General features: G+C 45.9%; 7 protein-coding genes across 7 annotated transcripts; 4 read left to right on the forward strand and 3 right to left on the reverse strand.

Annotated features, from left to right (window-relative positions):
• Positions 1-2,483: 2,483 nt before the first annotated feature.
• Positions 2,484-2,958, forward strand: N7495_002600 (uncharacterized protein; the record flags this gene model as incomplete). Its single annotated transcript, XM_057205269.1, has 2 exons — positions 2,484-2,611; positions 2,697-2,958. Coding segments are annotated over 2 exons (390 nt in total), but the record flags the coding sequence as incomplete, so codon positions are not given.
• A 463-nt stretch (positions 2,959-3,421) lies between these two features.
• Positions 3,422-3,904, forward strand: N7495_002601 (uncharacterized protein; the record flags this gene model as incomplete). The annotated part of the gene is made up of 1 exon (XM_057205270.1): positions 3,422-3,904. One exon carries the CDS (start codon positions 3,422-3,424, stop codon positions 3,902-3,904), a length of 483 nt encoding a protein of 160 aa, XP_057065877.1.
• Positions 3,905-4,683: 779 nt separating this feature from the next.
• Positions 4,684-5,859, reverse strand: N7495_002602 (acyl-CoA thioesterase; the record flags this gene model as incomplete). The annotated part of the gene is made up of 2 exons (XM_057205271.1): positions 4,684-5,529; positions 5,599-5,859. The coding sequence occupies 2 exons, from the start codon at positions 5,857-5,859 to the stop codon at positions 4,684-4,686; spliced, it is 1,107 nt and encodes a 368-aa protein (XP_057065878.1).
• A 581-nt stretch (positions 5,860-6,440) lies between these two features.
• N7495_002603 (mitochondrial 37S ribosomal protein bS6m) lies at positions 6,441-6,938 on the reverse strand (the record flags this gene model as incomplete). The annotated part of the gene is made up of 3 exons (XM_057205272.1): positions 6,441-6,750; positions 6,813-6,844; positions 6,915-6,938. The coding sequence occupies 3 exons, from the start codon at positions 6,936-6,938 to the stop codon at positions 6,441-6,443; spliced, it is 366 nt and encodes a 121-aa protein (XP_057065879.1).
• A 241-nt stretch (positions 6,939-7,179) lies between these two features.
• Positions 7,180-7,901, forward strand: N7495_002604 (glycine decarboxylase subunit H; the record flags this gene model as incomplete). The annotated part of the gene is made up of 3 exons (XM_057205273.1): positions 7,180-7,309; positions 7,445-7,507; positions 7,585-7,901. 3 exons carry the CDS (start codon positions 7,180-7,182, stop codon positions 7,899-7,901), a joined length of 510 nt encoding a protein of 169 aa, XP_057065880.1.
• An 820-nt stretch (positions 7,902-8,721) lies between these two features.
• Positions 8,722-9,222, forward strand: N7495_002605 (Hsp20/alpha crystallin family protein; the record flags this gene model as incomplete). The annotated part of the gene is made up of 1 exon (XM_057205274.1): positions 8,722-9,222. The coding sequence occupies one exon, from the start codon at positions 8,722-8,724 to the stop codon at positions 9,220-9,222; it is 501 nt and encodes a 166-aa protein (XP_057065881.1).
• An 811-nt stretch (positions 9,223-10,033) lies between these two features.
• Positions 10,034-12,457, reverse strand: dscA (ubiquitin-protein ligase dscA; the record flags this gene model as incomplete). The annotated part of the gene is made up of 1 exon (XM_057205275.1): positions 10,034-12,457. The coding sequence occupies one exon, from the start codon at positions 12,455-12,457 to the stop codon at positions 10,034-10,036; it is 2,424 nt and encodes an 807-aa protein (XP_057065882.1).
• Positions 12,458-12,780: the final 323 nt, after the last annotated feature.

Consider the following 12,780-nt stretch of genomic DNA (forward strand, 5'->3'; position numbering starts at 1 on the left):
TCTACATTAGGCAATGTGTAAAGAATCTTGACGACAAGTCTTGAAGAGCTTCGGTGAGTGAGTGGCATTTGGTGATGCACAGGCTCAACCGAGCGCCAGTGTCTAGCCAGTTCCCGCGCATTGTGTCTAGCTGAACCTGAGAGCTTGAAATGGCGGTATCGTGGTGAGCCAGTGCAGAAGCCTAGTGAAGCCAGTATATAAGCAAAAGGAGCCAGTGTAGAAGCTAAGTGAAGCCAGTGCAGAAACTAAATAAGCCAGTGTAGAAGCCAAGTGAAGCCAGTGTAGAAGCTAAGTGAAGCCAGTGCAGAAGCAAAGTGAGTCAGTGTAGAAGCCAAATGAAGCCAGTGCAGAAACCAAATAAGCCAATGTAGAAGTCAAGTGAAGCCAGTGCAGAAACCAAGTGAAGCCAGTGCAGAAACCAAATAAGTCAGTGTAGAAGCCAAGTGAAGCCAGTGTATAAGCAAAGTGAGCTAGTGCAGAAGCAAAGTGAAGCCAGTGCAGAAACCAAATAAGCCAGTGTAGAAGCCAAGTGAAGCCAGTGTAGAAGCAAAGTGAGACAGTGTAGGGCAATACAAGGGAGCTAGTCTATCTTGACGACACAGAACGAGCCAGCGCAGGGCAAGCCGAGTGAGCCGTCGTCTCTGCTATCCAAAAATCAAAGAGCTGGTCCCAGCTCAGTTAATTTTCGAGATTCTGATGTAATAGCACTGGCTCAGATCTTGCTACGGGTGATTCGGCCTTCTGCATCAGTTCAACCGGCTCAGAAGACTCTCAAGGCACAACGCGGACTGCCATTCTTCTCGGAAACCGCTGTTCGTATTTATACAACAATATTTTAGCACCCTTTGAAGAATTATATATAAATAGCGGCGTACTTCAATCCTTTTTATGATTAAAACGAGCCCTCATCCTCAGCTAATTCAGACGCGACTCTTTCTGATTTATGTTGTCACGTCCTCCCTCCCGACTCATATTAAATTAGCTCGCCATGACTCCTAAAGTTATCTGCGCGATCATCTTTGGCATTATAGGCACAATGCTAGCCCTCATTGGAATCACCAAAACCTTTCTTCAACATCGAACTCATAGTAAGTTTTCTTAAATTTTGCTCTGGAGACTAAGCTCTGACGCTCGCTAGTGACAGACTTAGAAATTGAATCTCAACAGCATTGAGACGGGCAAATTCCATCGAGCGTCCGAATGCTACTAGCCAATCCAGGCTAAGTCTATAGTTGGAACCTCAGACAGATTCCAGGTGCAGACCTAATGGTCACGGAGCCAAACTTGGCATACTTGCCTTATCCTTGATGATCCTCATCTCGACAGCTTTCACCTCCCTACCAGATCTTTCTTGTGGCTCGAAGGTCTCAGTTGACTAGGTTGGTTGGATCACAGCCTGGCTATCAGTTGACGGTGTGGGATTTGTCATGCGGTCTCTTTGGTCACTCGGTCAATTTGAGCTTTGACTTTTTCCAATTTTTTGGTGTTTATGAAATAGTCAACGAAAGCTTTTTGAATGTTCAGACATTTTGAATGTTTTATTAATCCAAGATTCCAATATTTTTTGAACTAAACCGGTGAGACCTTTTCTCTTTCAAGTTACAGGGAGCTGCTAAAGATGGATAGAGATTAGAACCTTGGAATCAAAACACATCTTGCAACCCACCTGGGCGCTCATATAGACTTAAAATTCTATAGTGGCACCAATTGCGACGTAATAGTAGCACCGACAACTATTTATGGACAGACAGCTATAAAAAATCAACCGTTTTCCTAAAGAGCGGTTCGAGCTTACCAAGATCAAATAATAAATGCCACCAAAAGTGTGTTGCTACAATCTGTCCACGAATAATTCAACATCAACAGTGACAGGACGGTCTAGAATTCAGCGATTAAATTATTACCGGCCAGATCTTAACCACATGTTTACATGTACCTAGATAGATCTATTATTAGCGGGGGTGATCCCTGCTCTGGATCTGAAAATCAGGTCCCGATACACTGGTCTTTCTGATCTACTCTGTATACTACCATTGGTATACAATTAATCAGGCCCCAGATCCACAGATAAGTGGACCCTTTGGTTTCTGTAAAAAGAATTGATAGATAGAATTGTCCGCCTGCGACTACATGCACCCATCATTTAGATTCATCGTATACGTATTTGGCGACAAGGTTGGACACCTTTTACCAAGATTAGTTAAAACAAATTTGATTGCTGACAGGATCTCCACACTTCCCCTTCGTACTGTTCCGTAAATGAGAGACAAAGCGATAATGTGACACAAATCCTTAGATTTAACTCGTCTTCTCGGCCCAATTTATGCCGAAAGTGCTCAACAAGTTGCCCGGCTCTGCAATAAAGAGTACCTTCGAAATCATCCAAGAGACAAATTAACTCAAAATAAGACAAGAGTGACAGAAAGGTAACAAAATGGGGTCGTTGATTGGGAAACTGCTGGGCTTTTTGCTCTTCGTCAGCCCTTCTATCACTAACACCAACGATCAAACTTCGGCACAGATTGACTGAGGAACATTTCTCAATCCCGCTGCGCGACTCTGTCCACGCTTCAGATACTGGCTTCCCGACAGAATTGTCTAACCTGAGATTGTGAGCGATAATATCAATCGGCTGGTGAAATTGGTGCTGGTGGTGTTGAGTTTCTTGGTTTCTATAACTATGGGGGTCAACTGAGTCCGGAACCTATAGGAGCTAATTGGAGCGAGTACGGATTTGGAACTCTTGCTTTCGCAAATTTTTTCAAGGCGGCTCTAGTAGCTCATAAGGAGGCTATGGACTTTGCTCTTGGTCCAAACCAGGGACAGGGTGTTCCGGCCAAGTCGGATGACGAGGGACTGCAGTGGGATCTGGTGTTCCCCACACCAATGTTGCCTTATATAATAAAGTCTCTGCCACTGACATTAATCTTTCGACATTGTACACTTCAAATGACTTGATTGACGCAGGTAATTATGTGTCCCATTTGAGATCTGGAATTTCAAAATTCTGATGCAATTAGGCTATACCTACTCTTATCTTTCACCAGACAACTTTGCTATTCCTGAAGCCAGGGTATCAAAGGGTGGACTTGGTCCTGACGGTCCAGCTTACAAGGCCCTGGTGATCACCAGCAACAGCAGCCTCACACTGGATGGTGTACAGTCTATCTTGAAATATGCGTGTGCGGGCCTGCCAGTTATTCTAAGTGGCGGAGATCCCGGGACTTATTTAACGAAAGATGGAGGAGAGGCAACTGTCATAGCAAGAGTCATCCAGACTCTAAAAAGGTCTAGAAATGTCTACTCTGTAATCTCAGCACAGGTTGCTGCGAAGCTCCAAGATCTAGGTCTGCAACCATAAGTTGCTCTACGAACTAACAGCACATGGTACTCGACATGGCGGGAGGATAAACAGAGCGGAATGGACCATGCGTTCCTATTCTGTGATACTCACTTCTCCACGGGGTTTGTGGATATCATAAGTTCTAAAACTCCATTCTTCCTTGATCCTTGGACAGGAACTGAGAAGCCAGTGCTTAACTACCGGCGTCTAGGAGATCGCATTACCATTCCTCTCAGTCTCGCTGGTAATCAGACGGTTATCATAGGATTTTCTGACAATAAGCAGGGCCTCAGCGGGCACGTCACCAAGCTTCCCTCCACGGTAATTGGCTATGACTATTCCAAGACCGGTACAAATTTGCATATTGCCTTTAGCTCGACAAATCAATCGCTTAAACTTGCAATGGAACAAAAGTCCGCCTTCCAAGCAAGCGTATCGCCAGACCATCAAAGATTTCCAACTAGACACTCATCGCCGAACACTGGGAAGCACCAGGTAATCTATCTGACGCAGCCACAATTGCGGTCAAGTACAACACTACCCACCATCTTTCAGCTCTAGTCTCGTGGACCCAAATAGAAGGTCTCCAAGACGCAGCAGGTCTCGGATACTACACAACGACCTTGGACTGGCCGGTAAATGGATTGGTAGATGGGGCGTACCTGGACATGCCAGAAATTATACATGCTGCACGAATTTATGTCAACAGAAAAAAAAACCTTCCTTTGATCTAAAAGCTCCCCACATCGATCTGAGACCTTTTTTACAGCGCGAGCCAAATTTTGTTGTTATTGTTGTTCCAACGATATTGTGAAACTATCTTCGAAGTATTTCTGGGGATATCAAGAGTGCAGATGTGCCGGTGTCCAATATCCAGGATGTTGAGCAAGAGATGTTTGGGACGAACGCACTTCCGTCTCGGGGAGAGAACGGGCTAATTGGGACTGTGAATTTGGTACCTTACGTGAATTTTCCTTTATAACTAGGAATAAAACCTGGGGAATGTGTTATGATTCCGCCACCACTCAAGGGATCCGGTGGGATGTAACTAACTGCTCAATTTTATACGCGTCATATTCGCGGTCTAGTTTTCAAGCCGCCGAATACATGGAACACTTTATCGCGCTAGCCTATATGCGTATTCATAAGTTGACTTTAAATACACGTCATGCCCTAATACGGAAGAAGAACGCCAAGAACTAGCGTAGAAAATCTGGTACATAGGTACGTATGTAAATATACCTAGTAATTGACACTATCTTGTCTATAATTGACAAAATCAAAAAGGAAAAAGGAAAGCTCCAAGATGTGGCTCAAGAATCCATGACTTCAACACTCAGCTATAGATTTCCCGCTCGACCAAGTTTCTGTAGCCGAAGCATGCTGTCCTGTAAAGATGTTGCAATTAAGGTGCCCTCTGGACTCCAAAGATGACTCTCATGGACAGCCCTGTTCTCTCCAGATTGAGGTGTCCAACCTTCTTGGATGAACCATTTCATCGGAAGTTCCGACTTATCTTCAGTAACTCCATCCCAGTCAATCATTCTCAATGGCTTGCCATGCGTATGAACAACCACCATTAAAGTGAGACTTGACATATCTGCCCAGCGCTTGATCCCCAAAGCACGCGGGATCAGAAAGAGAGAGTTCTTATCACTGGAGTACATATGAGCACAAGCGTAGAGGTTATCATATTTTCCAGCAAATTCCCTCTCTTTGACCTGGGCCAATGTTGCTGTGCAATCCTCATCTGGTGATCCCTTGAGTCGGTACTGGGTCAACTGTCTATATCGCTCGGGATTTTGTTGAATGCCAGTATTATTATTGTAGTCCTCCATGTTGACCTTCCGCACATCCAGTCCTGGGAACATCATTTCTTCAAACTTCCCTTGCTTCACTCCTTCGATCCAAAAATCTGCATCAATACTCGGACTCATATCCTGGTCTTCTGGTCGTTTCAAAGAGAGGATTTTGTCAAAACGCTCCTGAACAGTCGGTGGTTGGTGGTGGAAGGTTTGCTGTCCTTCTCCACGCTTAAATGAGCATAGACAGGAAAAGCAGATTTTGCCGTCTTGTCGAGCATCAACTGCTCTTGTACAATACATGAACCCGTCCCGAATTCGCCGAACACTATAGATATATGGAATATCTAATCGACCACCCAGAATGAATGACCCAGTTATATCCTATGGACCTGGATTCAGCAAAATTCTGTCAAGTTGTTCCTCGGGATCATGATTTTAATTAAGACTGACATGAATCACAAACATTTCTCCAACAGTCTTGGATGCTGCATACGCGGATTGAGCATATACATGCCCCCCAAAAGAACGGCTTCCTTGGCCAGGGGGATATGGTGCAGCAAGCGAGCGAAATTTCTCAATCTCCTCAGTCCCGTCACCACTGGAATGTGATTTGTCTACACCAAGTGATTCCAGTGCCATCAACTCCACGAACGACCATGGTAAAGATAGCTCTAATGATTCATCGCTTGCTGTCTTTCGTGGGGATGACATGATTGATCATTTAACATGGAGTATACCAACTTGAAGCGTCAAATAGCAAATAAGATGTGTTGTATACGCCGTAATCTTCGAGTATTTGGTGTATTTAGATCGCAAAAGTGCAAATGTTCTAGGGACGCGTGTGGCCACAAAGGGAGGAAATCTCAGATGGATAAGAGATTTTATATATAGATATAAAGTCCCAGCACTTGTCGCAGTATCACTTACACTCAAATGGAGAATTTCTAGTAAGAGATTTAAGTGTCAAAGACGCAACCCTAGATGGAGATGGGAGAAATGGGGAACCTCGGTACCGACGAGAGTCACGTGGTATATCTTCAGCCAGTAAAAAGGTGCATGATTGTACACTTTCGGCATTCCCAAATAGACAAGAAAAGAGATGATATCAGATTGAAATTTTATACAAAATGCGCCAATCGTACTGACAGTACTGTGTGGTTCTGCCCGATTCCCCATGCGATAATGATACATATAAAAAAGATTAAAAGCCGTTTCTGAGACAGCACTTCGACAGACCCTGATATCTCATCGAAAGCAAGCATATAAATCAAGGGTTTTCCGCTTAAATTCAGCTAGATGGAGTCACTGATATTTTTGGTGTTGTTCCATTCGACCTTTCCGCTGACGTCCTTGATGTCCTCGAGCTTGTCACCAAGTTTGACAACAGAAAAGTTGATCATACGCGGATCCAGACCGAGAGTGCGGCGAATAGAGGCCTGAACAGGACCGGAGGAGTCGAAACGCATGATGAAGTGGTGGCCTTCACTGTATCGGGCTTGGTGTTTGGTGGTGACCTTGGGCAGACGGAACGCGCCCCAGTTGGTGAAGCCACGGACAACACCGCCGGAACGAATGACCTGAACACCGGCATTACGGGCAATTCTGTTGTAACAAATTAGTATACGGGGGAGGAGGAGGAGAGCCGGTAATGGTGAGAAACATACTCCCGAACCTCGCTGAGGCTGCCCGGGCGGACCTGTAGCAAGCGCACGTTAGCTTTTGAACTCAATTCATGTGGATCTGGAAGTAGAAGAAAAGGCACATACAATGGCAATTAACTCATACAACATAGCATCTAGCGGTGGTGCAAACCTACGATAAATAGTGGAGAGATTGACGATGGCTCCAGTAACGCAAAATCCGACGAGGTTGGAGCTTATCAGTGGGTCTTGGCATTTTTGTTATCAGTAATTGATTCCGCCGGGGAACTCGCGCTTTCCATTCCTTCTTGAACATTTAACCACCTTCTTTCCTTTCTCTCCTTTTTACTCTTCTCAATACCTCCCTCAATTACTCTCTTCCACCTCCAAAATGCTTTCTGTTACCCGCACCATCCGTCCCTTTGCTTCCCGGCTCTTGGCCCAGAAGCCTCTCATCTGCGCGTCTGCACCTGCTTTCCGCTTCCCGCGGGGAACAAAGAGCTTCTCGCAAAGCCCGCTTGGTAAGTGATCCTGCCCTTTTGGAAGGTCATGTCACTTTTGAAGCTGCCGGAGATAAATCTGTGTCTTTGGAATATATCGTATAGACGTAACTGAGTTCATTGAGATCTATGGTTGCTGACAATTGGCTTTTCTAGCTCAAATTAAGAAGTATACCGAGTCGCATGAATGGATCGAGCTTATTGAGGGTACCAAAACTGGTTAGTTCTATTAATAATTCCTGCTTGCGGGATCCAGCAATATTACTGAATATCCTCGAGCTGACTGAGATCCCCAGCCAAGATCGGTATCTCTGACTACGCCGCCCACGCTCTGGGTGATGTCGTCTACGTCGAGCTCCCCGAGGTTGGTCTTGAGGTCACCGCTGGTGAACCCGTCGGCGCCGTCGAGTCTGTGAAGTCTGCTTCGGATGTTCTCTCCCCTGTTGACGGCAAGGTCATCTCGGGCAATGAGAAGCTATTGGACGAGGCTAAGTTTATCAACGAGAGCCCCGAGGGTGATGCTTGGATTGCCGAGATCGAGGTCAGCGACGTCGCTGCACTAGAGTCTTTGTTGGACGAAGCTGCCTACAAAGCAACCCTCGAGGAGGAATAGATTATTATATATGGAACGGTCGTCATACTATTAAATTTGAAGGCTTGTGACGGCTGATGGTAATGGCCTTATTATATGCTGCTTTGTGATGTTAGATTGATTCGATCCGTCCAACAGGAAACTGTTCTCTTCAACAAAATAATAGATACCTGTCAAGCCCTTCACGGCTGACAACCCATCAAAGAAGAGGTCCGCCATCAGAAGCTTCCCTGACCAAATCAAGTGAATAAGAATTCTTGACAGTAGGGCTTAGTCAATTGGTGAATTTGGTTAACTGTTAGTTATCCAGTGCTTTGGTCGAAGCCTACTTCACAAGTAGTTTTTTGTCCGAAAGCTCCCCGGGGCCCTTGAATGAAGAGCTCTCAGTGTTAGCCTCAAAATCAGGTATTTTCCAAAATCATACGATCTTTCAAGGACTTACGCAAGAACGACGTATGTAGATACACTCCTAAAGCTAAGCAATAAAATCACGTGATTCGATAGAAAGATCCAGCACCTCGGAGACACTTCCAGCCAATCAGAGAAGCTTCTACATACTACGAGAAGTAACTCGCAATTCAAGATACATGTCTGTACTTTCGTAGACATTCAGCCTAGAACGTCCTGGAATTATCGCGTGATTTGGATTTGGAATGTTGCATCATCTAGGAACATCTCAAGAGATGGTTGTGAAGGTATATAAGGGTCTCTTGCGACTGCCCAACTGACAGTTCTTCATCAAAACCCTCCAGTATAAAAGCCTCTCAAGCTTCCAACATCTACCATTCTCAAACTTCCAACTTATAAGTTCAAAGTGCGAACTATACCTACCATCAACAAAATGTCTCTCTTCCGCAACATCAACCACAACGGCGAATTTGCCCCCCTGTTCCGTCTGCTCGATGATTATGATGTCCACCGCTCAAACCAGGGCCAGACCACAACTCGCTCATTCGCTCCTCGATTTGATGTTCGAGAGAGCGACGATGCTTACCACCTTGATGGTGAGCTTCCTGGAATTGCCCAGAAGGACATCGATATCGAGTTCGCCGACCCGCAGACTTTGGTCGTGAAAGGCAGAGTCGAGCGTGAGTACACCACCTCTGAGCCTCCAGTCGAAGATAAGAGTGATGATCAGGTTGAGAAGACCGAGAAGACTAGCAGCAAGGAGAAGCCACGCTTCTGGGCCAGTGAGCGCTCCATTGGCGAGTTCCAGCGTAACTTTGCCTTCACTACTCGTGTCGACCAGGACAATGTCAAGGCTAGCTTGAAGAACGGCATCCTTTCCATTACTGTGCCTAAGCAGACCGCTTCTGCCACGAAGAAGATCACTGTTGAGTAGAAGACCATCAGTGCTTACTCCCCAGAGTCTCTTCACTTCCACTTTTGACGATTGCCCACGATACACGAACATTCTTTCAGTTTTGCATATCAATTACACCTGCTCCAATGTTACTAAATATGCATGATGTGGATGGAAGTCACCTCGGACTTCAAATATTGCCTATCGTGAATTAGTTTTAGTTTAATCAATATTATATTCATTGACAAAATCTATTCAGTATATGGTTAGAGGGGAAAATTAGAATTATTTAAAACTTGGCTTAATCAGTCGTCGACACCTTAAAAATGGCACTAGTCGAAACAAAGCGTAATCGATTTAAACATTTCACTGGTTTAAACTTTCCCATCACATTGAGCTAAGTCTCTTACAAGTTGTTTATTTGCTTTGTAGTGGCATAAATCCGCCGCCTATATAAGCCCTGCCGGGCTAGCTCAATCGGTAGAGCGTGTGACTCTTAATCACAAGGTTGGGGGTTCGACCCCCCGTTCGGCTATTCCTACTACGAACCTTCGAGTCCTTTTTTTTTTTTTTGGCTCCACTTCAAAAAATTATATGACAGTGATACTTTTTTTTTTTTTTGCCACGTGTGATAGCTAGGTAGAATGAGATACACGAGTAATCAACTTCTTATTACTAAGTCAATTGGTGCCCAGAGATGGAGAGTTTCATCTGAAGTCTTGGGAAGTTACAGGTGGAGCTCTGAAAAGTTTAGAATTATGCAACTCACTATATTAAATCAATATTTCATGTATCTATTTACCGGAGTTGAATATCCAATCCCCCAAGGCTTTGTAGGAAGAAAGCAAATCTACACAGGGGGAATAGAGTCACGACAAATTGGACATTGAAGTCGCAATCGCATCCAGCTCTCTAAGCAGGCAGTATGGAAGATATGCCGACAAGGTGTTACCATGTAGGCCCGTCGACTTAAGATACTCGTAGCCCCTTCTGCAACGCTACTTCCGATCACAGAAGAAAGAGCGGGAAGGACAGGGACTTCGATATCTTGCATACAGATGGCACAGTCGAACATCGCTCTCTTGCGTTCCTTCCGATTAGTGCCATCTTCTTTGTTGTCACTCACAACATCACGTTCATCAGCCCGAAGCGATGCGATAGACAACGAGTCTCCAGCTTCAAGGTCATCGTCCGCACCGGCCTGGTCACGAAATGTAGGATGATAATCGTACGCATGTGGTGCCCAGCCCCGAGGAACAAAGAAGCGCGGACCTAGGATATCCTGGCTGGCTAGCAACCATGCTTGAATCCACATCCATCCAGCCATTGCGAAGGCAGTTGTCCAGTCGGGTCGAATAAACAACACATTTCCACGAGCCGTTAGGAAGTACATGAATGGAAGCAAACGTAGTATACTCTGGCCAACGACAAAGTCCCATCGCAATGCTTTGCGGCAGTTACGCATAACGTTGCGGTATATCTGTGGAACCCAGAATGAGAGATAGATCGAGGACAACAGACGGGCATAGATCGATCCCAGTCGCCGAGGTAGAAGGAAAGCCCAGGCTGAGATGATGAACAGTACAAACAAAAGAAGATAGAATCGAGCATACATGGCACCGACATCGCTGCGTACCTGTCCCGGCGTAGGTGCAGTTGCACGATTGTTCGCAGGTGGTGCTGCTGGTGGTGTTTCCAACTCCTCAAGTGGAGGGTCTTGATCGGGTGTCAAGATAATCGGTGGCGCACCAGAGTCCCGGACTGTAGCAGTGACGGGAGGGGGAAGTGTCGTTGGACGTGGAACAGGGGCTGAGGGATTGGTAGACGGATCCTCACGACGTTCTGGCTCCTGAACTGCCCAGATATCCATCATGAACTTCATTCCAATGTAACAGACAGAGAGAAACGATAGGAATGAAACCGTTGCCAGTACTAAGAAGGAGACCGCTTCGAAGAGTTTCAAAACGATAAAGAGAATGACAAGGGCGTCTCCGAGCGCCATCGATGAAATAGTATAGAAACTTATCCGACTCCGAGTGGAAGGAGTTGAGGCATCTTTTATCTGACGCAAAAGCAATGTGATTTGTGCAACAAATACTCCAGAAACCACAAATATAAGTCGAGCCGCATATTTACTGTACTCCTCATACTTGGGTCCGGAAAGGTAGAGAGAGTCAGAGGGTGGGTACTCTGGGGTCCCCTTGGTCTCCAATATGTAGCCACAATCAGGGGAGAAGACCACCGCTGACATGACTGTAAGTGGAGGCTCTGGAATCGGAGCTCCTATAGGATATCTAAGCTCGTGCTCGATTCGCTCTAATGTTAGGCGATCGGCAACGGCATCGTTGATCATCACTGGATGTTGTTGTAGAAATATAACATGCTCGCATCTGGGTGCAGGAAACTCGATTTGTTCTGAACCGATCAAAGAGGGCCATGGGAAAATGGTTGAAGGCCGATTTCGCTTCTCTGACATGGTGTCCGCAAGAGACTTCATTAGAAGACCGCGAGTTAAATCATAGGTATCAGCAGAAAGGGCAAAGTGTGGCAGAGAAAAAATTCCGCCAAACTTTTCGCTTGAGGTGCTCAGAATGATGCCACCAGTCTCCGGGAAATGCACACCAAATAGTGAAAGATACCAGGTGCTTCCCCAAAAGTCCTCGCTTTCAATCGTTACACTGGCTCTGATCTCTCGTACAAGACCCTTGCCGACCTGGATCTCTCCATCGTCTACTTCTTCTAGATTGAAATAGAATGTGCCGCCACTACCGGTAATGTTAGAGCCGAAATGCTCGGTAAAGTATTCATGCTCGTGCGCGATGGACGATGTATTAAGGGGGGTCCGACGCTGGGGATTTCCTGTGCTCCGTACCCAGTCCCCTCGAAGAATTCCAGTTGTATTGCGATATGCCGGCAAGAAGAAATCCGTTAAATTGAGAGGCGAGGAGGTGTTGTCCTCTAGACCAGAAGGGAGCTCAAGACCAGCGTTTGAGAGAGCAGATTGAAACTGATGGCGTGCACGACTTCGAGCATATGGGAAAAGGTCCCAGGCAAAGCTATCGTTCTTCCTTGTCCCTGAATATGGAAGCCACTTATCCGCTGGTGGATCAAAGTCGCCATACTTTGACTCATTCAATAGCTGGAGCACATGCTGCTCTCGGTCGAGCTCATACTGGCGTTCCCTGCCCTCCTCAGGCAGTGGGGGACGCGACTGAGAGCTAAGAAGAAGGTAGAACACCAACAGAAGGAAGAAAAAAGAACCACGGTTATCCATCAATACGACCGGGGTTGTCTACATCGGACGACTCTCAGATGAGGATGGTGAGCATCTCGAGGAGAAGGATAAGAGAGCGAGCGTTAGATTATAAGCTCGTGAAGGAGCATAAAAAAAATCAACGCTGGTACAATGAATGACGAGGATGAGGTTGTTACCTGGGCGATATGGGCTGGACCCTGCAGTTGATGATGTACTCGACCTTGCGGGTCGAGACCTCTTGGCCCCGCCCGTTCCGCCCTGATATTTAGACGCCAGGATTATCAGGCGCTAGTTTTCCCCATATCTCCTTTTCCTTCCCCAGAGAAGCTCAAACACATCAC

The sequence above is a fragment of the Penicillium taxi genome (assembly GCF_028828555.1).
Source record: "Penicillium taxi strain IBT 34144 chromosome Unknown utg000002l_segment0_segment0, whole genome shotgun sequence".
Classification (NCBI taxonomy): Eukaryota; Fungi; Ascomycota; class Eurotiomycetes; order Eurotiales; family Aspergillaceae; genus Penicillium; species Penicillium taxi.